The sequence below is a fragment of the Tinamus guttatus genome, unplaced genomic scaffold (assembly GCF_059628265.1).
Source record: "Tinamus guttatus ecotype Peru unplaced genomic scaffold, ASM5962826v1 Tinamus_guttatus_pri_ptg000142l, whole genome shotgun sequence".
Lineage (NCBI taxonomy): Eukaryota > Metazoa > Chordata > Aves > Tinamiformes > Tinamidae > Tinamus > Tinamus guttatus.
The window spans coordinates 51,104-75,472 of NW_028288676.1; the positions used below are offsets into that span (position 1 = coordinate 51,104).

A 24,369-nucleotide genomic window follows, 5' to 3' on the forward strand; every position below is an offset into this window, starting at 1 on the left:
CATATCTATTTTTGAGCCTGCCCTTTGGCTCCAGAGTTCAACAGTGCAAATTCGGAGGGCAAGAAGGAACCTAAGCTATAACTAGACGATAAGCCAATTACTATCCCAAGCAAGCAAGCAACAAATAGGCAACATTGATACCTTATTGTGCCCAGACTGCTTTTTGATTTTAGAGTCAAATTATTATGCCTTTGACTGTCATGCTTTTTATTTCCAGCAACTCACTTACCTATTCCAAACTTACTGTTAGATTTGGGCCCAAGATCTCTACCTCCTGCCCTCCCTGCTAAGGAGTAGTTTGTTTGTTTGTTTTTCATTATTTCCTTAAATTCTGCCTGGCACAGGAAACACCAAACAGCATTTAATCTTGAAAACAATGGCTATATTTCAAGAAATAGCCAAGTTAAATGCTGTACAGGTAGTACTTGTTATCTTTCACGTGAATAACATTGTAAGGCAAAGATTTACTCCACCAGTCTCACTTGGCCTCCACTTACTCAATTATAAGCCCTGAATTATTTTAAATTACTATTAATGATTATATTAACACATGATTTTGCTTATAAAAATAGGTATTGGAGAATCATTCCAAAAAGCCTAGACATGACTGTTTATATAAAATGATAATGTACTTACCTTAGGCAATGACTTATTTCATTCTCTGATCATTAGAAATGGAACTGTAGAATAATGAAGTAGATTATTTAAGCAGCACATAAACTAGTATCTTTAAAATGTACAAAGTTTTTTTTAAAAAAAAAATTAAAATTGTTACTGTTATTAAGAATTTGTGGTTAAAAAACGTAACAATCACAACAGTAAGTTTAAGAGTGTGATATAGTATTACGAACATTTACTTATGTATATTTAATGTTATACTTCAAATCTGTGCCTTAATTTATTGTGTGACTGAAAAGACTGGAAACCATATTCTTTCAAAATAGATGCTTATGAAGATGTGATATTATCATTATTGTCATTATGAGATTCAGTAGTCTGTGATTGTGCAGCCACTGCAATGTAAATGATTAGGAGGAAATACAATTATAGTCATAAATACTAACTTACCATATATTACTTTTTTTTTAATTTAGAGTACCTTGATTCTTTTTTAATTAGTGAAAGATGTGAGTTTTGGGTTTTTTTTTTTCAAAGTTCTGCAAAATCTGGCATCATAACAGATATTTGTACAAATCCAAATGGTTTTGGTTTTTTTGTTTTGTTTTTTTTCATCCAGTGTTCATCCGACTGCAGCATCCTGTTTATAAGGCAGTGGTATCAAACTTGAATGCAGTGGGTGCAATTGACAAATCATCAGGTTGTTTCTTCCTTTCCCTTGTTTCTGGTGCACATACAAATAAAGAATATCAGGGAATATGTAAACCTCTCTGGAAAATAAAAGGGAATAGAACACTGCTTCCCTTAAAAAATTTGTTCTCCTAAGCAGAAGGGGAGATCGGAAAAGTTTTCAGAGACCCCAGGGAACAAGCAAGACCAGAGGCTGTCAGTGGAATTGAAATGACCTTTAAAAAAAAGAAAAGAAAAAGGATGGGGGAGAAGGGAGTCTAAGTACAAGTTGTTCCTACAAGATGAGGAGGGCAGCACACAGCCGTGTATGTAAAGGGGACTGGAAACTAAGCAGTGGAAGGAGGTTTGAAGTAGGTCTACAATGGTGACCAAGCATTAAGAGAGATGAACAAGGAGGGAACGATGAGCAGAGGGAAGAGCAAATACAGACAGTGTCAAGACAAATCATTTATGACACTGAAGTAACTAAAAATATACATGCAAGTCCCTACTATAAGGTTTTTATGTAACAAATCATGAGTTGCTACAGAGATAGGTTTATAATTATGAAACTCTTAAGAGTGTCCACAATACAATACTGATAGGATTTCCATTTTTTAAAATCATTTTTAATCTATATAGAGTATATATGTAATTACAATACTAAAAAGAAATGATTTGAAAATACCATTTTACAGCATGAAAGTAAAAGGATATGCTAAAAAGAAAGCAGTGTTTTAACAAACTTTGAATTTGAAAATAATATTTTAATAGTTTTCAGTTCTTGTAACTTCTAGTACTATTTATAATGAATTTTAGTATAGCTACATTTAGAATTGCTAAAGCAAGTGCCCCATCCTTTCTTTCCTTCCCAACAGATGAACCAGTTAGGAAAAGATGACAAAACATGTCTTCTTTAAGAACTAATTTGATCATTTTAATCTCTTAAGGTGAAACTTTTCTTGGCTTTTGATTACCTTAATTGGACCTGTAGGAAAGCATTTTAGCTTGAAAATATCCATTCTACAGCATAGAAATTTTCTGAATGATAGTTATTATTTGTTGATTACACATGAAGCATCCACCATGAAGAGCCAAATGCTGTCGATGTTTAACAGCTAGAGCAATTTAGAAAAGTGCCAAATTAAATTTAGCAAGGAAATTAAACCCAAAGCGTATAATGAAGCAAACTGGAATATGGTCAGCACAAAAAGCTCCATAAGATTGGAGCTGCATGCCTCAGCAAAAAGACTGCTCCTATGAAGCTAATGCACTATGGTAAAAAACTTACCATCCCTTGAACCACAAGAAAGAGAAGGGTTTTGTTCACACAATTTAAGACTGTTGTATCATTATCTTTGCCCTTTTTTCTACGATGGTAGCAGGGCACAGGAAGTTCTGTTACCATATGTAGATGTACAAGAGAAGCATTTTTGAAAATGCCTTTTTTCCCCCCACTAACAATTACTAACTTTTTTTCAGTATATAATAGGTAAACTATTTTATCAATGTGTTTTATCAATTTTTAAAATTTTAAGAAATTATTAACTACAAACTTCCAGGTAATAAAAATAATAATATAACAAGGTGAACAAAACTAGTTTGTAAACACATGGAAAACTTAATACTGGTGACCAGTCAGCTCATTTTAAAATACTGGCATGAGATTTTTCATGCAAAGTTTTCCTAGGTCCTGAAATATTTCATATAAGACTATTTCTTGTATCCTATTTTCACATTGCATATGTATAAATATATGAAAAATAAAGCCATTCCAATGTGGATAGTGTTGCTTGAACCCTATATGTTGTCTTTTGTGTAGGAGTATTACTGAATTGGTAAAATGTGACTTACACTCTACAACATGTGAAGGTAGAAAGAGTGGATGTCAGTAGGCCGATTAAAGGTGGACCAGTCACGATGCTGCATGGAATTAATTATACTAATCAGATTCTGAGCTTAAGGGACAGAAATAGAAAAAGAAGTAGAGCAAGACTGTAAATAGTGTTGCTTCCTCTTTTATCTTTACTTTTCACATACATAATATTATTAACTTAGATTTTGCAGACAAAACTGATGTTCTGTAAAGCGTTTGCCCAGGTAAGTTGAGCGAACATTATTTTTCACAGTTGCTTTAGCTGTTAAGGGTTAAACAGCCAGCAGTCCTTTTTTGCTTCAGCGTCTGAAGGATATGTGTATGGAGCACATTGCTCCTGACCGGGGTTGACAGTGCAGAGTGGATAAGTGCAAAGGAAAAAAAAACTGTACGTGTTATCCTATTAAGCCACGGCAAGGCAGCCAGCCCATCCTGCGTTAGCTTAGAAAACCAGACTCTTCACAGGCACTCAGAATAGCAAACGAGAAGCTGAGAAAACCCAGTCTTGACTCATAGCAACAGTAAGTATAAATACCTTTTTATTTTACATGGCACCCTTAAGTGTCGGGTATTGTTTTATGGATACTTAATTGCTGTAAGTCATTATAGCTTTTATAAAATCTGGAATTTCTGAATTGTTTTTACAAGTAAATGCAATTTAAAGAGTTCAGATTATAATTGAGTACATAGTTTAGGTTTGTGAATAAATATGAGTAATGGTTTCCTAAATAGAAGAGATTTTTATGATGGATTTTTCATTCAAGTGTGCCTGTCATCTTATTTACAAGCAGATAGGCACTTAAAATGTAGCAATATATATATTTTAAGAATTGAAAGCCTACCTAAACAAACTTCAATTTCTTATTTGTGCTGTCTTTATCCGCAAAGACCATTTCAGATGTGGAAGGTGAAGAATGCTCTGGTAAGGTTGCAGGGCTAGGACATATTGGTAACGAAGGAATATTACATGCCCTTGAGTAAAGAAGCTGGCAGTCTCAGCTTGCAGCACTTGGAGAGCTGGGGATGGAAGGGCCTCCTCCACATGAAACCACTCCAAGAAAAGTGTTTTTCCTACTCCTCTTTAAGAAGGGAAATATTCTACTAGTGGATCCCTCTCTCCCAGTTTGGTGGAGAAACAATTTTCTCAACACACTTGCACTGAACTAAGAACATGCCTACGAAATATTAAACACTTCCCTTTTGCTTATCTCCTATTCTATGTTCCTACACACCATAAATCTCCAGAAAGTGACCTTGGAAGCTGTATAGTCAGAAAATAAAGCAGGTAGGATATACTCTAAGTTCTTCCATTACAGAGAATGGAAATCAAAACATGGAAGCTAGGATCATTCTTCTTTTTCTTACAGCACTTTATAAGAAAAGAAATATTTACTCAGTCATAATTTATACTGTATAGTCACACAGTTACTCTCAAAATAACCAGCTAACTCACTTCCAAAGTGAGTCACTTCCAAAGCTGGCAGTGAGCTAACTCACTTCCAACTGTTGCACACGTTCTTGATAAGCAGAGTTTCAAGTAAAACACGAGAGGTTTGGGGGTTACATTATTATGGTGAGACTAAATTCTGAAATTCAAAAAATGACCATAGGGTGACTTGACAAGGGAGCGTAGTACTGCTGGTGGCAGCAGAATTTCTATTTCCTGCTATTGGAAAGAGCAGGGTGTTACAGTGAGATTTCTGTTAACTTCATGTCCAATTGCCACGTCATATCTGAAGCGCATTTCACCTACCTGCTCCTGTGTTTCATACCAACGAAGTTTGATTTATATGCCAAAACAACAGCAACAAAACCAAAGTGACTGACTCCCAGAGAAAACGCCTATAGGACAAACCCAGTGACAAGAAAAGGGCTGATCCAGCTTCTGCTCAAATTGGCTGTTTTTCCTTTGGCCTCCGAACAGGAGTAGAAACACTCAAACAGTTGGGACAGCCAGGTAATTTATGAGGAAAATTTTAGTAAGGGCAGAATGTTTTTTTTATCCAATATAACAGCTGCAATGCACAAAAAAGTAAGCTGTCTAGGCCACTGTAAAAATATGTATTTTATGCACACAGAGTAAATACATGAACATCCATTATATTTAACTGATACCACTGAAAAGCTGAACTATAATTTTTGTGTGCATCTGAAAGCATTTGCATTCCCAGTAAAAATAATCTGGAAAATACTTGACTGACTCACTACCTTATTAGCCTTTCTAAAATGAAAGCAAAGAGCAGTACGTGGGCAGGGACATCTTTTAAGTATAATAATCAGAATAGAATGCCAGCTATTCCGTTGAGAAAGTCAGTTTAAACCTATTTCACACTATTTGTCAAGTGTCACTTGTCGCTTCCATTAGTCTAAACTAATGCAAAATCCCAATTCCACGGAGTCTGAGTTGCCTGAATGTGATCCTTGATGCTACAGGTGATGTTCTTAGTCGCTCAGACAACAATCTTTTCTGAGGACCAGAAATGTTGTAGAAACATTACCGATTGCTGTTCACTTATCTTTTGATGAGGTGAAAAAGCAAGACCATGATTCCATATGGTTATTAAAAATTCTGCAGCACATTTCATGAAATAAAACAGTTAATCACCCCATCTTAGTATAATTGCTGAATAATTTCACTTACACATCCTTTTCTAAGTATTCAGTGTGGTTATACTCTTGTCGTATATAATTGGGTAGTGCCAGACAACTACCAAGGCTGCATCTGCAGGGAAGCTGATTCTTTCCAGCCACATCAGTCATGTATCAATTTTGTGGAATGCCTCAGGGTCCTGTTACTCCTCCATATATATTTAGAAAGGGACTGTCTTTTTTTTTAGTCAAAATGAAGAAATATTCTAACCATTTTCCAAAGACCTTTTGGCCTGTTTTTGTCTTTTCTCTGGAAAATATATAGAAGAAAAGATAAGCAGATGAAAATAAGATATATACACCCAGCTGAGAGGAAGAATAAAAAACACCACTAAGCCAGGTATTTTTGATAGTGCACCTCTTTCCTTGCATGTGTGTGTTTGACTTGAAATACATTCTTTGGCAGAAGTGCAAAAAATGCATGTTCAGAAATTACTGAGATACAGAATAGTGGTAAGTTGCTAAGAAGATTTGTAGCATCTCTGTAGGAGAAAAAAAAATGAAAAAAAAAGAAAAATGGCAGAAAATTCAATCAGAGGAATTCATAAATATGTGAGTCCTATATATCTTTGAGTTATCCTCTACAGCACCGAAACACCAACACAGGCAGCACGCTTCAAAGTCCGATCAGTAAGGAGAGCCAAACATAAGCGAACTTGAGCAAAATGAGAGCCAAGAAAATGAATATGAGTAGGCAAGAGAAGACTCCCGAGGAATACAGAAAGCAAGGGGCACAACGGGAGGCAAGGACAACAAAATTTGGTAGACAGGTTTAGAGACAAAAAGTCAAACACTACATCCAAGAGGAGGAAATGTATCAAAAAGGGCCGGTATGTTTGAAACACAGAGGAGGTAGTAGAAATCTTTTGATTCCTAAGTTCATGTTTGATTGTTCTGAGATGTTGTAATTGGACTAGTGAACACTCAGCTTCTCCCAAGGAGTACGTGGCAGTGGACAGTATCGCCCCCAGATAGAGCTCCTACCCTGCAGTTCTGATGCCTTCAACTAATCATTACCCCAGGCAATGGGACTTCTCGTGACTAGTATCGAAGGTGATGGGATTCCTAATTCTGTTGAGCATATCCCAGCTGGAGAACCAACAAAGCAAGAATAAGCAAAGAGAATAAGCAAATGAGCAACGAAAGAAATGAGAAAGTATAATTTACCATTTGGAAATGCAGCAGAGACAATAAAGCTATTTAGATATTAAAGGCTCTTTCAACGTTTATTTAAAAATTATTTTAAGATATCAATGACAACATACTGCATCTGGTATTTAAATGAGTAATATATAAATATGAAAATTAGCGAAAGAAACTAGTCTTCCTCACAAACAGTCCAAACAACATCCTAAACTATAGCTTTCACCTACTTTTCCTTCTTTACCAAGTACAAAAATTTAAAAACAACAATAAAAACAGTTTGAATCATGCTGGTCAGCTCCGTCTTACTTCTCACTTTTAACCACATGGCAAATCTGAAATCCTCCCACTGGGAGCAACGTGGTCCTACAGGCATCCCTGTTGATGTCAATCACTGTTGCACATTGAGATTATTTTAGGACTTAATTTTAGGAGTTGAAGAAGGGATGGTTTTCCTTAGGTTGAATTGACAGCAATTCTGGAAGTAAGTCTTTTCCTCAACTACAACTTAACAGAAGTAAGTATAACTAAAATATCAGTTATTACTGTCAGATTACTGTTAGATACCCTTGCAGCACTGAACTTGACACCTTTGAGGAGGCTTGGCTGTCTGTGAAGCCTTAACTAAAAACACTCAGCCAAAAATATGGCAATAGTCGCATTCTACACAATGCAAAATCCCAAAACGTCTGCTGTGAAGTAAATACACAACTTTTCTTTCCATACGACATTAAAATATAGTAAAAATATTTAGGGCTTTTTTTGTTAGTTTATATTCCAGATTGCATTTTCAGTATTCAATAGTGTCAACAAAAACAGTTTAGCCAGCTTTGCACAGGAACATGTCACCATTCTATGTGGTTAAATAGTGAAATCCCTAACTGCTGGATTTCACATATTTTGGGCAGTTCAATGCCAATTTTGTTTCATTTCACTGCAAGAAAACAATTCACTCAGCACGGATGGGAAGATCATCTCCTAGTTAAGGATTTGGGGATTCTATTCTCTTATATTCATTTTCACTACTTTTTTTCAAAATTAAAGGCAACAATATTTTTTTTCAGTATCCATATAAATTAGATTAAAATAGAAATGAGTGCTTAACACAACACAGTCATGTCTAAGAATCATGGGCTGATGAAGTCAGTCATGGTCAGACTTCACAGACAAGATAGATAGAGAAAATTAAGAGAGCAAAATTGTCATACCGACTCTTTCTCACAATCAAATGTTTTCCCTCCCACACAGAAAAAAAGTGGAGCCTAGATGCCCTCGGGTTTTAAAAATGAGTAGAAAAAGAAGAAAAAGCTGCAAGGGCAGAAAAAGCTCTGATTCCAGAGAATGTAAGTCTACTGAAATATTTAATTTGAAGTAAAAACATCAGAATCATATACATTTGCCCTCTGGTCATTCATCAAGACAGAAATCCATCTCTGTGCCTAAAGATGTTTCTTAAATTGGAAATATTTATCCATTCAAGTGTGATTACATGTAGATAATGTCTTGATGAGACCAGTTATTTTTGCTGAGCTGCTCTCCTACTTATTTCTGGGAGCCCTTCCCAAGATGCTGGTGTTTAAGACCTCACGTTCACATCATTCTCTCTGTAGCTCTATGGCTGTTGTTAATGTAGAATAGCTTGATCTAATCCTGCTTAGCTAGATGTCACTGTAAACTATTATCCTCTAATGCACATGACCTATTCTAAAAAAAGCTGGAGTCGGGCAGATTTCCATGTGCCGTATAAAAGGCATGAAATCCTGCCTAGACCCGCTTCCCCCAGGGAACGGTATCAGCCTGTGCTTGGGATGGGGAACTCTTTCCTCCTGGGAATGCTGCCACCTCTTCGCTGAGCCAATGGTGCCAATATTTCTTAATTCCTCTGTTTGCTCACCTGTAGAAGGGTAATAAAAGTCAAGTTCCACGCAAGCGACACCAGATTGAAAACGTGCAATGGGATATTGATTGTCCCACAGGAAAGGAGTAAATACTCCGATGAAAAATGGAAGTAAAAGGGGAGATCTTTCTAAATGCAATCTGAATCCTACATAATATCACTACTATAGATTTTTCTGAGAAAAAAAACCTATATGTATACCAATTTCCTATAGCTGGAAAGAGTTCCTGTAATTAGAATGAGCTAATATGGGCTACCCATTTGGCTTTGTATTACTTATCAAATAGCTATGCCAAAACTAACGAATACTGGAAAGAAAAAAAAATACTGTTATGGAAAATACACTATCCTTTAGAGCTAAAAAGGCATTTTCTGTGAAAAGTGTCTCAAAGCTAAGAATACAGTTATGATGCTGCTTACCAAATCACGGAAAAATGTTGCTTTTTTCCCTCCCTTAAATCAGATGAACAATTGCCACCCATTTGTAAATGCCAGCAAAATCTAGAAAGTCTCGAAAATAAAGTAGAGGATGAGCTGGCTCACTTCTCTGAGTCATCAGATATAAAGGGTTCTGAAGAAAATGGAAAAGATCATGAAAATAAAAACCAGAGCACCTCAGATGCATCTGAAGATAGAGACCTTGATAACGTATCAGACAGTGAAAAAGAAGGAAAGATGGAGAAGAACTGCCCTGCTCAACCACTGTCTCCTCAGCAACATGAAATCCTAGCTACAGTAGCATTTAGTGAGTCAGAGGGCTCCTCTACAGGAAAAATCACACTGTGGAGCAAGCCAGGCTCTGCAGAGTCCATTAGCTTGGCTACTGGAAAACTTACTGCAGAAGTAAAATATGGTTCCTTTAATATTAAAGTTGAACTTGAGAACCTTTCTTTGTTTGGTACGGGAACAAATCTTGTAGTCAAAAAATCTAGAAGTTCAAAGAACAGTAGACGCTGTCACGAAAGACGGTACCAGAAAAGCCAGTATTCCAAATGTCCTAAGGACCACTGTCCTTCAGCCATCCACTCAGTAGATAACAATGAGAAATACAAGATATCCTCCAAACATAAAATCCAGACTGCCGCTAGTAAAGATGCCTGCCTGAAAATGAATATTGAAGGCAAAGAAATTAAAGTGAAGTACACCAACAGAAAGAAGAATGTGATGGTTAACGTCAAACCCGGCAGACAGGCACACACCAAAACCTGCAACAACAACCACGAAGATACATATTGGAGTGAAACAGATTGTTCTACAGTGGAGGCCCCACACAACGGAGACGGTGAGTCATGTTTCAGTCTTCGCGAGGACGACTCGACATCTCTGGACGGCTGCCTACTTCTTCCTCCCCCAGAAGAGTTTGCCGACTGTGACACAACGCACCTGGATACTATTTCAGAGGGGGTGTCTTGGTACTCTGAGAATGACAGAAGAGACTCGGACAGCCTCTCTGCAGCCTTGAGAACGTGGGAGGAAGAAAATTACTTCTGTCAACATGACAAAGAGGAGTATGAAGACCACACCTGTGAAAAAGAAGATGCTTCAAAAGATAAAACAATTTTCTCAAAACTGAATAACAGAAATATTCTAGATAGTAATATCTTGAATAAGCCAAACTTTGATAAGGCATTCATCATTAAGAGCAGCAGGACAGTTGAAGAAAGAAATATCAGCAACAATGTCAGTGACTCCGGGCAAAAAGCAGCAAGAAGAAAGTCTTTTCCAGATACTACCCTGGATACGCTATCTCCAGTCCATCCTAGAAGAGATTCTGGCTTTCATTCACTGCCATCTTTATCCTTAAAAGTATTATGCAAGGAGGCCAAACCGAGAGACATTTACAGCAAGAACATGCACATTTATACTAGCAGTGCGGAACTTGGTAAGTGTCCTGACTTCACCTCCTCTCTGAGGAGTCTGAGAAGTCTAAAGTCTTCCTATCAGTACGCTTTCACCTCCTTTGATCATAACATTACCATTTATCCACCTCAAAGTTTAGATGATGCTTGTTTACTAACTGCATATGCCAACTATATAGGCCAAAGCGAAGAAACAGAAGAAAAGTTATTGAAGACTCTTTGTTCCTGTGACAATGTAAGTGAGAAACAAGAAAATAAATGTCTGGAGCCTCTGAGAAACCTAGCCATACGGGAGGAAGACGCAGAGTCTACTGAAAGCATTTTAGATGAAGGGCCACCTGAGTACAATCATCTAGAAAAGCAGGTAGACTTGCAGCTGACACAAGTCTCTCCAACTTCTCCAAGCCCACCAGGTGATCTCCTTAGTGACAAGGAAAACCCTGACGAGGCAGATACCAAACATGTCCCAAACCAACTTCTACTCTCTGCAGAGCCTGAAGTGACAAAGAACAGGAGAGAATCAAAAACGACTGTAATAGCTGGAGAGCTAGAACAAAGACTTATCATCCAAGGTGACAACAAATTCATACCTGATTCCTTTAGCCTTCAAGTTAGAAAGGAGCCTAAGCTTTCCTTTAGTATACAAAAAACACCCTTGCTCTCAGATCCTGAAGAACTTGACACGGAAAATGAACTGGACAGCCTGATGGAGATTCAGGACAGCTGTGGGAGCATCCTTGATGAAGCTAATTGTCACAGTGATTCTGCACAGGCTGCCACATTATCTGCTTCTTCAGCATGCACAGAAAAGAAAGAGATTTTCACAGAACATTCACATATCAAGGAAACAAGCGAGAACCTTTGCAGCAAACAGTTATCCGATGACAGCTTCAGGAGGGAGCCAGGAGCACATCAGCCACATCAGTTAGCCAAATCCACCTCTGAGGAGACTGAGAAAAAGCCCAAAATGAAGGAGGATTTTCAGCAAAACACTGATATCCCCCCATCATCAATAAAACAGATTAGTCAGAAAGGTACGTGCTTTAAGATTTCTGGGTTTAGTATCACTTAGGCACCTCCACTGTAGTTGGCTTAGTGCTTTATTGAAATCTATTTGGGAAAAGGAAAGTATATTTTGACTTTACAAAGAGATCATATTGGTATGCTGAACCACCTGGCTACATAATGCAGTTATCGTACTGAGGATCCTAGGAGCTTTCTTGAACAGTCAAGAAAGTTTTAATAAAAAATAAACAAAATTTTCGTACTGCTTTGCTCAAGAAGTGACTATTGTACAATAAACACTAATCCACATTAAACAATAAGCTGTGCAAGCAAAGTAGCTTACACCATGCAAACATGCATCCACCTATTTTGCAGATATTGTTGAGGAGGGACCACAACAAGGTTGGTCTTTGAGGGACCACAGGAGAGCGAGTCCCCCTAAGGTCCCAAAGAAACTCTTCTATTTGACTCCAAAATAGATCCTAGCAGGCTTGGAGACTAGAAGTTTCACACTGTACGAAAATACGTACTTTTGATCATGGTGAAAATACTTCTTAAAATCCTAGCATTCTTTAAAAAACACTGGAAAGTTTTTAATAATATTCTTCATTCACGATATCTACAGAAAATAACGTCCTTCAAGCTCACTATTTTGGTACTGCCAGTGAGATTCTTAAATGACCAAAACCACCAAAAACCTGCTATTGACTAGATAGATGCATACTATTTATGCACACACACACACACACAAAAAAAAATTAATTAAATTGGTTTAGAAGTGCAGATAGAAGATATTGAAGGCAGCCATCAGAATAAGGGAAAAATTTCTGTCTTCCACCTATTCCAGGAATGGTGGCTTAGCTTGGAAATGCTGGCAAGGAAATGACTAAGGAGTAGAAAGAAAATCTTGTTTGGATTCTAGCAAGGCTTTGTAACTAAAAGAAGCTGTAAACTACGTTTTCCTCACTTGTTGCAGAAAGCCATTTTTGAATTGCTATTCTTTTCTATCTATCTCAGGCATGCTCAGGAAACCTTGACCTAGACACTGGACCTTGGGGTTTAAACACATTGCACAGAAGCGCACTTAGCTCACAACAGCAAGGAATGATTATTTGGGTTTTTTTGTTGTTGTTTTATTCCCCTCTCTTTCCGTTTCTCCCTGGCTGAGGCTTTTCTGTGCGTGCGCTGGCTCTTAGCTGCCACCTCACCTGGTTTGGGTCACCCAGTATCCAAGGCTTCGGCCTTCTTTTAGTCCGTGGATGAATTTGAATTTGGCATGCATGTTATTTTTGTGGGGGTCTCACCTTAAATAAGTAAGTGTTCGTATTCAGAAAAAGAAAAATAGAGAAAGAAGAAAAAAAAGGCGGGGAGTGAGGGCAGCATTTAAAGTTTTAAAAGTGATTAATGTGAATTAGAGTCCGCTTGGAATGGGGAAATAACAAATTAATTAGCCAAGACTTCGGGCACAAGTGGCAGCCTGGGGCTTCCTGTGCTCAATAACTGAATGATGCTGAAAGAGAAATATGGCAATTTTCAGCAAAGGGAGACTGCATGTAGAACAGAGGGGAAAAATAGAGCAAAACATTGTGAAAAGGACTAGGAGGTGGAGTCCAGGCAATATAAAAGTCTGCCAACAAGGACTTATGTCAAAGGCATTTAAAGAAATCGTTTACTGACTCACCAATAACCAATTCTCTTGGAAAAGGGGCTCTGTGATACATTTTGTGACAGTGATCTGAGAAAGGCCAGAATGAGACAGAAAGGACAGGGTGTTACCGAACCAAGAGCTGCACTCATCTCTGTGGGAAGAACTTATTTCTTCTAAAAAGATACGGTTTATGCATTTTCAGTACTGTTTAATATTGTCATTTCTGTATGTGCAAACAGGTTACTCATATTTAAAATGCAGAAATTTAAAATGGGATAATTGCCTGAACATATTCTGAAAATTATGTTTAACACCTATTTCTCACAAGCAACATCTGATTATAATTTAGACCTGAAATCAGAACTGAATAAAACCAGAAAGCTGCCCTTGTTGAAAGACACCAGAGCCAGTGATAGCTCCCAGGAAGAAGCAATAGATCAGTGGGCCAGGCGACGAAAACAGTTCAAAGACAGCAAAAAATGCAGTTCAGCTGGAGGAAGCTCCATAAACAGCACGATCACCGAGGGATCAAGTAAGTACATCAGTCTGGCAACTGTATTTTTTTCCTCCTGTGAGTGACTGTTACCCTTTTAGGATTGTCAGCCACGGACACAGATCTTCAGCTCATAACCTGAGCTTCCATCTTGGTCCTTACTGCGAGCAATCACACTTGACCCAATGTATCCCTTCCTCAGAGGGGGATTTAGGTTCCTTCTTTCCTCTTCACACATGAGAGCAAACAATCTGCCTGATAAAAAGTAGGTGGCATCATCCTTGCCCTTACACAATTAGTTACAGGACAAGCTCTAAGCATAAACAGGCAACTGTTCATGGCAAAAGTTGCCTGCTTTGCTTAAGTCAGAGTTATGAGAAGCTGGCAGTTGCTTTCTCCTCACTAAGATGCCTCCCGCAGCTTCTATCTTCAGGTTTGCTACTTAGGTTGTCCTTCATTGTCCCCCCAGTTACTGGAACAGTTATTCCTGTAACTATCTCATTAAGAAATCTGTCACCTACACCAGTTTCAGCAGCTTAAAATCTCATGGGAAGGAATTTTTAAAGATTAACTGCTTAATGAATTTACACTTCATGCAACTAAAGTCCCCATGCAGGGACTGTTCAGTCTAGGAGAGAACATATGCTGTACTTCTCACTCTGCCTTTGCCTCCTGGTTTGCTGCTTTAACAAATATAAAAGGTAGACTTGACAGATGAAGAACTTTTTATCCTTTCTTTAACAAACAGGAAATTTTACTGATGCTGCAGATATATAGTATCCCTTTCTTAGAGGAATACTTGGTGCTATTATTTTTGTGAGGGAAGTTTTGGCAATAGATGCATAACCTCCTTTCTGAAGGAGGTTAAGTGCAAACCTGTGTAAGCAAGCCTGACAGCTATGGGACTAGTATCTTCAGTGTAGGTGCAATACCACATAAGCTGTGAACATGTTCCGTGTGTGTCCTGGGGAGGTAACTTCTGCAATCAGCAGCAGCTCAAGTCATTGCCTGAGCACAGGTGGTTAGTGCCAGCTGGGATGCCATCAGAGTTCCCTATGGGGCTTTCAGATACCACGAGTGACCTACAGGATATCCATGCCTTTTGAAGCAGTAATGGCAGGGCTAGCAGGATACCCTAAACCATCTCGTATGATACCTCAACCTGTGTTCAGGCAAATGAGCCAGTCCCCAAGTATTTAATGTCCATTACCAAAAACAGCAAGGATGACCAACTGATTCGACATACAAACAAAGAAGCTGTTGGCAGTCGCTTATGATCTTTGTCCTAAGATGCTAGACTTCATTATTTTATTTGTCAAACACTGTGCTGTACTGAACTGCTTGGACCAGTTTAGCTTCATTTCTAAATTCATGCTAGTTGTTTGAGACATGCTTTAAGAACGACAGCTTGGTACTATCTACTTGTTAGTGCTTTTTATATAGCTAATCACCGTATCTCATACTGTCTGTGTGAGAAAGCAGAGGTCCGTAACCGCGGCCTATTTGTGCATATGCTACAGTTAAACAACCTGTCAAAGTGAAAGAAAATTGGATCGCCTTGGATATAGGCTAAATGTATCCAGGAAGTAACTCCCTAAACAAAACAAAAGGAAAGCTGGGTTTTATCTTTGGAAATGGACAGTCTTTCTACAGAACTGTCACAGCAAACACAGGATAAAAACAAAGCAAATAAATAGTGCCTTTCCCAGAATCATGCAAGGCAGTTTGTAACTGAAAGGATTGTGATTTTTTCCCCTCTCATTCATACGAAAGCATTTTTTCAGGCTATCTATTAATGTATTCTCTGACGTTCTGTGCTTTTCTATGCCTTTCACTGTCTGCTTTTAGTTTCTGAGGTCTTTCAATCTTTCTCTCCACAAACTGTTACCTACAGCCTGCCTTTTACTCAGCCGTTTCCTCTCTTATTCTCGCCCCTTGTCACCCTGAAAATCACTTGGTCTCTTTTCTTTTTTTTCTTTTTTTTTGCCTTTTTTTTTCCCCTTGTAGCAGAGGAATTACAGACTTCTTCACTGTCTCCATGTTATTCTGAGTGATATGGTTTGAGCTAGTGAGCCCATTACAAAACACAAGATTACAGTTTCACCATGAAAGCTATTAATTATGTATTAATAATGTATATATAGGCTACTTATATATTAGCAAGGTATAATGCAAGCAAGCATTTGGTCATATGGCCCCTGTAGGGTCATACCCTATAATGAAGTAAGTTTTATGTTTATCCATAACACGTCTTAATGTCTTGCTATTTCATAGGACTTCTTTTAACACAGATGATTACACAAAGGACAACAGACTATTAAAACTGTACTGCAATTAAGTGAAAAGTCCATATAATCCAATCTGCTTAAAATAAAAATCACTGATTTAGCAACCTATGAAAGGAAATATAAACAATGGTCACTATATTGCAAAAACACAGAATTTCAGAAATTTTGTAGCCACAATGTAATGTTTCACATAGACAATCAGCAGTCAAGAGAAGACACAAAAGTGTCTCTCTTCTGTGTTTACAAACTTGTAGAACAGCAGAATTAAAAACGTCTATTAGCAGAGAAAAGTAAAAATATAATACCTACAGAAAAAAAGTCTACCACAAAAGCTGAGAAATACCATGTACTGTGACACTGTATTTTTCAGTAGGATATGAATAATTGTTCTAAAAATAATATTTTTCATCAGGAATGTATTGATTTGGGCATATTTACTATACGTAGACACAATTAATTTTTTCTGAAATCTCCTGATAACACAAGTAACAATAAACTAGGTCAAACAAATATTCAAAAAAATATACCCCAAAATAAAACTCCTTATTTCCCTTTCCATAAAACTAAATATAAGCAGACTGCATCAGAAAGGGTTGAGATGAAGCAAACAAATGTAGTAATCATTATTTGAGGTATTTCAGTCACATTCCTATTTCTCTTAGTGTTCCCATGAGCAGTGGACTGGCACTAAGCTCCTACAAACTTGTCTGGTTTGCTAATGAAATAGACCAGACAGATAAGAAGTTTTCACAATTAATCGCCGAGTGTCAGACATCTCAAACAAGCAAGGGTTTTGACCAGTTTGCCTACTGATATCGTTTTCATTTGCTCTGTTCTCCTAATAGTGAATTCAGAGGATGCTCGCTCATTAGATCTGGGACTACATTCTGAAAATGACGACAGAGGTTTCTACACAGAAAACTTTCATTCTGCTTCCTGGGTTTTCAGAGGAGATGATGTTTCACCCAATAACAGTCCCAGATGTCTCAGCAAAAGGCCTAGACCAGTGGCAAGTAAGTAGTCTAAAGTTACAAGCAAAAAATGTCATAAAGCTACCTAATTTGGGCACTCTGCGGCTGCTGCGGGATTAACATTTTGGAGAACATGCCAGAGTTACACTGAAGACAAGAAAAAAAGAGGAATACAAAAAGATAAAAAGAAAAAAAAAAGATGAAAAATTAAATGAATATTTCTTATTGAGCTAATCCCTCAAAATATTGTGACTACTTGACAACAAAATCCATATTGGTAATAGGACTGAATAAAATCTCATCTCTTTCTGCATAATAAACATAAAAGCAATGTTTGTCATAGTTTCTTTAAGTATGGCAACATCATACAAGATTATTTGTGAATACAAAGTATATTTAATTGTCATAAAATCAGTTCTCTCTCAAGCTTTCGAACAGTAGATCCAGAGAGAAAAGCACAAAGTTTGCTATGAGCATGAAGAAGTTTTTGTGTTCTATTTGCAGTCTAGACGCTGTCATGCAAACAGATACAGTGAATATTGCTTTGTTTGTTGGGCTTTCCTTTGTTTTTCAAATGTTGCTGAAAGTTAACATGTTTTGAAGAGCTAAGAACAAAGTGAAACACCTCTGTAGCTTTCCAGGAGATAGTTCTTTGCTGGAGCTCATAAATCATTCACCACACACTGGAGGATGTGAAGTGTTCTTGATAAATCTCTGGGTATGAAAAATCTCCTGTAAAATATATGAGAATATTCTACAGAGAATTTTGATTGCTTTCTCTCCCCAGAGAAGAGCCAGAAGTTTAGCAAACCACTTAATGGAGGTATTGAAGTATCTATGATCTTTTAGATAGATGATGTCAACTAGCATGCTGGTAAAGTAACCTTCAAAGCAATTTCTGCCTACCAAATGTTACATGATTTGAAGACAAAACAACTATCATAAAATATTATTAAATTGGTCCCTCTTAAACAAATAAAATAAAATCAAAAGCAGACACTCTGAGAGAACAATTTGAGTTTACACTGAAGTCTGTCAGGAATATAACCTTTACTAAGGTACCTTCAGACCTTCTGAGACATGACATTAATACTAGGCTTTTATTGCTATCACAAGCAAGAGAAATGTTGAAATGTGAAGTAGAGAATTAGACCCTGATCTTCCTTTCTAAGGAGGATGGTCCTTTATGTGCTGCATTACACTGACTTGAAAGACACTTCACATGGGTACAGTGCTGTGGTAGGAGATCCCAATATGGTGGAAGGGTTTGGACTATGACAGCACAGGATTGGGGAGCAGACAATGAAGGGCTGGAAAAATAAAAAGGAAGGAACTGCTGTCTAAAAGATAGCTTCAAAAACATAAAAGAACTACAGTTCAAGAAGTAGACTTAAACTCGTTCAAGAATTTAGAGTGAATTTTGTATTTGTAGCTTAGAACTCTGACACACATTTGTTTAACAGAGGGCAGGAGAGATTTTCACTCCCCTAAAGTAGCAGAACGTTCGCATGGGTCTTTGCCACTTCAGTACAACGTCCAGCCGCTTCCCTTAATCTGCTGATGAAATCATATTTCACTGAAGCTGTCTGCCTTGGCCCTGAGATGGATGAGGGTTTGTCAGTCCCACGGCGTGAGGGAGATGAGGACTGATGGTCGCACCAAGCAGCAAGGAGCGGTACTGCGACCATCAAGCAATCTGCAGAATGAATGAGCGTGGGCTCTTAGAGAGGGGGAGTGTTTATAAACAAGCTGCTGCTTGTTAAATTGGATTTGACTTGCACAAAAAAAAAGGATCTCCTTTTCCCTGCCCTGCAGTTCGGGAAAGAACAGTGAAGATCGCTAAAGGGACTGGCAGTTACCCCTGGGGCTTCCGAATCCAGTTCTCAAAGCCTATCCTTGTGACTGAAGTTGACACAAGTAAGTAGCATTGCCACCTATTATTCACCAACATCTTGTTACAGCGGGAGCTGGTTTCCACAGTTAGCGGATGTGAGGTATTTAATAATATATACTCGCACTTCTGAATCGTCTCTGACAAACCCTCTTAAGGGCCCCTGCAAGAGTGGAGGCAAACTGAGGGAAGGCCTTTGTGGGGCTGACGTCTATTTACAATCACAACCACAGAATTAAATAGGAGGGCCCACCAGCAAGGCATCTAAGAACAGCTCTGTTGCTCTCCTGGCCTTATGTATCATGCGTTTCTATTTCCGGACTGCACTGGTCTAATACTGGCAAATCCATTAGCTGAGCCCATCACTTCAGCATACAAATGGTGTCGTTGTTAAACTCCTCTAGAGAATAACAGAAAATCCAGAAATCCAAGCAAAAGGAGCCAAACGCAGAGAAGCAAATGACATATCTGAAAGGTTAAACACATTACAAGCTTTAAGACTTGTATCAGAATCCCCACAACTCCTTAAAGTCTAAACACTGTTAGACTTATACTTCAGCTATCATGTTTTGTACATGATGCTGTTCATGACTTCTAAAAGTCATTGTAACTTGTTGCCTCAGAGCAAATGCCCTGCTTATTAAATGCTAAAAATAAAGTATTCAGTCTGGAAGAGAAATACCTGCAAAGGACAGAGGTATTCATTAAAAAAATAGTTATAAGAGGTTGGCTTATTTTCTAACTATTTGCAGAAGCTGGCTATGATTTATCCAAGGATCTCTTAACCTCTTACTGTAGTCTACAAGTAAATAAACGTGATTCAGGTAACAAAAAAACTGTTCTGTGCTCAAACACATACATTCAATAATTCCATTATCAATATTGTCAATAATGTGAATCTAAAAAATATTTTACCTGTAGAATACTGTACAGGGAACCAGGTAAGACTGAATTATGGCTGAAGTGACTACATAATAACATTTATCGTAAACCACCTACGTAAGTTTACTCCAGAATACTTTTTTATATCTATAAGCTATGGAAAGTAGGTAAGCTTCACAGTGTAACTAAAATCTAAAATGACATGGCATGAATCTGAGAAAGTAATTTTGAAAAAAACAACCTCTAATCACCTTATTAGAAGGTTACTTTTAAGAGCGAGGTTAAAGATTGCCATCATTCATTGCTAATTATTTTAGGAAAATAAAATTGCTGGGCTCTGCCACCACTGGTCTAAATGCCACAACTGTGGTGAAGAGCACTTGGACAACTAGCTGTGGTAAGACAGCTTCCAAGAGAACTTGGAATCCAAGTTCTCATTCATGCACAGTTCTTAGCTCCAAAGAAGTCTTCTCCCTTGTTTTAAAAGTTTCAGCTGACATATAGATTATATGTTTACATATAATAACATACACATTTACACAACATATATATAGAGATGACTATTCTTTTTCTCCAGACAAAACTTTTCAGTATTTTTAAAAGTATTTATGATCATGAAATCTTGTATGATAGGTTGAAGGTCAGCACAAACCAAAATGTCTAACTTGTGAATGATTTGTAATAAATGAGTGAACCATGGCTTTATTATTAATTTTTCACTAATCTGTTCCCCAAAGCTTCTAAGTGCCCTTGGAATGCAGAACTATCACATTTACTGATTCAGTTCAACTTAATAATAATTATATTTCAAATAATAGGGCATGGAATAATTTCCCCAGTATGTTAAGAATGCCGAAGTATAAATGAGGAAAAAAAACCCTGAAAAATACGTGGATGGAATTTAAGTGACTGTGCATTAGTGTTTGTGAATAGAGCATATTTATCACATCTGATTTCTCTCCATTCCTGAAAAGTATCTGTCTGAGGAGTAGTTTATTAGGAGTACATGTATTTCGTGATAGTTAATAAATATACAAGATGATGATACATGAACAAATCTGAATCACTCACTCTTTTCTTAGCTAGAATGTTATTTCCTCATAAAGACACAAATCACAAATACTACAGCCAAGTTCTGTTAGCCAACAAGAGAAATATTAGCTTAGAAAGCAGTCTTTTGGTCTAAAATGCATAACTCATAGGGAGTAACTGATGTTCTTTCCACTGTCTTCACTGAAGATTGGACCAGATCTTTTTCTTTGGAAATTTAGGCCCAAATCCTAAAAACACTGAACTGCCTATTTTCCCCTTAAAATATTTAAATCATAATGACATTAAATTATATTTCTGCACTGACAGTGATTTTCTGGCACTGAATCAGTGCTATACTGTGAAGTTGTAGGGCAGTCATACGTTGCTCAGAAAATTTACTCCACTTTCAAGTTGAAGTCACGAAGACCCCAAAGCATAACTGTTGACTGGATGGACAGGCACCTGTTTTGGTCACATTTGTATGTGCGTGATAATGAAATCCCTTTTTTCTACTTGTGATTCCAGACAGTGCAGCTGAAGAAGCAGGGCTTCAGGTAGGGGACATTCTGATCGCAGTCAATGGAACGGATGTCACCAGTATGCCACATTCAGAAGCTGCAAATCTGGCAAGGAAAGGTGAGTTGGAAATTATTCTCAGTTACATCAATCAGGATGGTTATACAATGATCACAACCTACAGACAGAACAGTGTTGGAGGCTTTGGAAGTCTTAATTAACAGTTAATACATCTACACTAGCACTAACATTGCCCAAATCACTTGCTTATACAGACCTTGCTAGGATTATAGCAGAAAACGGGCTGACTGACAAAAAAAAGACCCAAAGAGCATGCTTGACAATAATGCTTTTAGCCCTCCTGCTAGCTCTCCTGCCTTCAAGAAAGTCTTCTGAAAGTGACATCAGACACACCAATATCCTATTTATGCCTTATGCTTCCTCAGGGAGGAAATTCACAGCTTGCTTCAGCGCTTGCAGCAGCTATTTCTGTGCTGCCAGGAACAGGAGCCTAGTCAGGAGAGCAGCGAGGTTATTTCACAAGGCAGCCTGCTGCAGCACCATAGGAACAGAGAGTCACTAGTATTAATCATGCCTATTCTTCCTAGTACTGTGATGTCTAAACCCTAAAGATATCCATGTTTGCATGTTTAAAGTCAATCTATCACAGCCCTTTTATTTATCCCAGATAGGGTTTTGACAAGGGCTCACAGGAAATTCAATAAATTAAAATGCTTTTACAAGATAGTGACAAATGTATCTTGACACATATCAAGTTCTTTAATTATAGAGGTGTCATTCACACTGCTACATTTAAGAGTATGTCAAGTCTTTTAGTAGATAAATTTCTGATTACAAAGTATTTTTAACTCCACCAAGAGTGGCCTGAGTCTTGGCTCCCAGTCAGCATTCCCAAAGTCAAATGACCCCAAAAGAGAAATCCAGCAAATGTTTTGCAAATGAAAACATGCCATAGTCAAAGTTCTCAATCTTCTTCATTGCAGTCTGCTCTGAAGTAGTAACTGATGTAATTGGATTTTCAGGCCTCTAGGGGCAAAGCTGTAGGTTTGTTGATAGCATCAGCCAATATTATAAAACCACACTGCTGATAACAATATTACATTTTCAGGCATTCTTGTAGTCTAATACCTCTCTGGAGCCCTTCCTTTGGCAATGGCAAAGGCCAGCACAGGTTAGGCTCCAACAGCACAAAGAGGGTAAAACATTAGTAGATTTCACAACAGAGAAGAAAGAACTCCTACGAACCTAGGTAAAATAACAGAGACTGAAAGCGGCCATAAGGACATACTGGTAACTTTTGTATAAACCCCAGTTTATGCACACACATCTAGTTTGGGGCACTGAAATTTAGCCAATTCTCCAAATCTACAAGCTTGGTTCTTGCAAAGAGAGATCATAAAAACTATTTTAAGAGTTGCCTTCAGGAAGCTGGCTCCATTACTCATGCTCAGCACAGCCCGAGTTTCGTTCCTGGATTGTTACAAAAGGCCAAACGTTCCAGAGGCTGCGCTGGGAGGAGAAGGGGGTGGCCCGCCACACCGTCCCCTGTTGCTCAAAGGCCCACAACAGCAGCAGCATAATCCTGCATGACACTGCCTATTATTTCTAGTTAGAATTCGTGTTTTCATATTTTTCATTTAATATTTTAGGTCCTGACGTCTTGACCATGGTGGTGGGATCAGATATCAGCCGCTACCCCAACACTCCCCGGCCCACCTGCCGGGGGTATCTGCACAAACGGACACAGTCGGCGATACTGAAGGGCTGGAGGAAGAGGTGGTTTGTGCTGAAACACAGTGGCCACCTGCAGTATTACAAGCACAAGAAGGTAAGGAGAACCCTGAGCTAAGGAGAGCAGCAGCACATGATCTTGGCTGGTGGTACTTACGGAACAGCACACACACTAAAGATGTTTTCAGTTTGTGGTGATGTTTTCTGTCTGTAGTGTATGCAAAAGGCCCCTGGGGACATCTCTGTCTTTCTTCGTGCTAGCGACAGACACAGGCACTAACTGCCAAGGCTTGGATGGATTCACGCTGAATCTCATTGTTCTGGCGCTAAGAAAGTCCATGAACTGAGCAGGCTCTGTGAGGTTTTGCAAGACAGGAAGCAGTTTCAGAAGTACAGGAGCTATATATTCCACCTACTAGAACCATAGAATCACAGAATGCTTAAGGTTGGAAGGGACCTCTAGAGGTCATCTAGTCCAACCCCCCTGCACACGCAGGGTCACCTAGAGGACGTGGCACAGGACTGCGTCCAAGCTACTTTATGTTTTGTTTTTTTTATTTAAACAGCGTAAGTTTTCTGTGTGAGAGAGCAAGCAGTAGAATTTCACAGCGAGAAAGGCAGGCGGCTTCGTTAGCTCTAAGGATCTCGGTTTTCTGAGTTCACGAGGTGCCTGCTGGACAGTTCCTCACGGCGCGGGGCGCATTCCAGCCGGTATCCAGCAGGTGGAGTGTTTTGATAACAGATAATTTTCACTAGGCGCCGGCCACATTCCTCAGCGAGGCAGCAGCATTTCACTGCAACTTGTGAGGCAGTTTAGCAGGGGTTGCATGTAATTACAAGATACTAATCCCTTCCCTTGCACAACTTCGTGACAAACTTGTTCATGCAGCAAGTTACATTTAGAAGATTAAGACAGTTTGAGGTTCTAGCAAGATGGTCACACTCTCTTTTGGCTATCACAGCCACGTAGACACAGCAGCACAGACTTGTAATGAACGAGAATATAACCCACACAAGGAGAGTCTACACGTGAATATAATCTACGCCGTCTCCCCCTGGTAATCCTAAGAACGGAGTTGCATGGACAATGCTACTGATGTGAAGAAGAAACTTCCAGGAGGCTCTGCAGTAACATATCCAGATTAAAATGAGTCATGCTTTCAGGGATTGAAGTTTCCTG

The 24,369-nt window shown here is 38.4% G+C and overlaps 1 protein-coding gene across 1 annotated transcript in view; it reads left to right on the forward strand.

Moving 5' to 3' along the window:
• The first annotated feature begins 8,210 nt into the window (after positions 1 to 8,210).
• LOC104565558 (uncharacterized) overlaps positions 8,211 to 24,369 on the forward strand; it is a 32,331-nt gene continuing 16,172 nt past the window's right edge. The window contains exons 1-7 of the mRNA XM_088521989.1: positions 8,211 to 8,298; positions 9,316 to 11,745; positions 13,714 to 13,896; positions 16,991 to 17,158; positions 18,932 to 19,033; positions 21,447 to 21,557; positions 23,108 to 23,286. Of these exons, the coding sequence (XP_088378115.1) occupies positions 8,241 to 8,298; positions 9,316 to 11,745; positions 13,714 to 13,896; positions 16,991 to 17,158; positions 18,932 to 19,033; positions 21,447 to 21,557; positions 23,108 to 23,286 (3,231 nt within the window). The 5' untranslated portion in view covers positions 8,211 to 8,240. The remainder of the gene's footprint in view (positions 8,299 to 9,315; positions 11,746 to 13,713; positions 13,897 to 16,990; positions 17,159 to 18,931; positions 19,034 to 21,446; positions 21,558 to 23,107; positions 23,287 to 24,369) is intronic.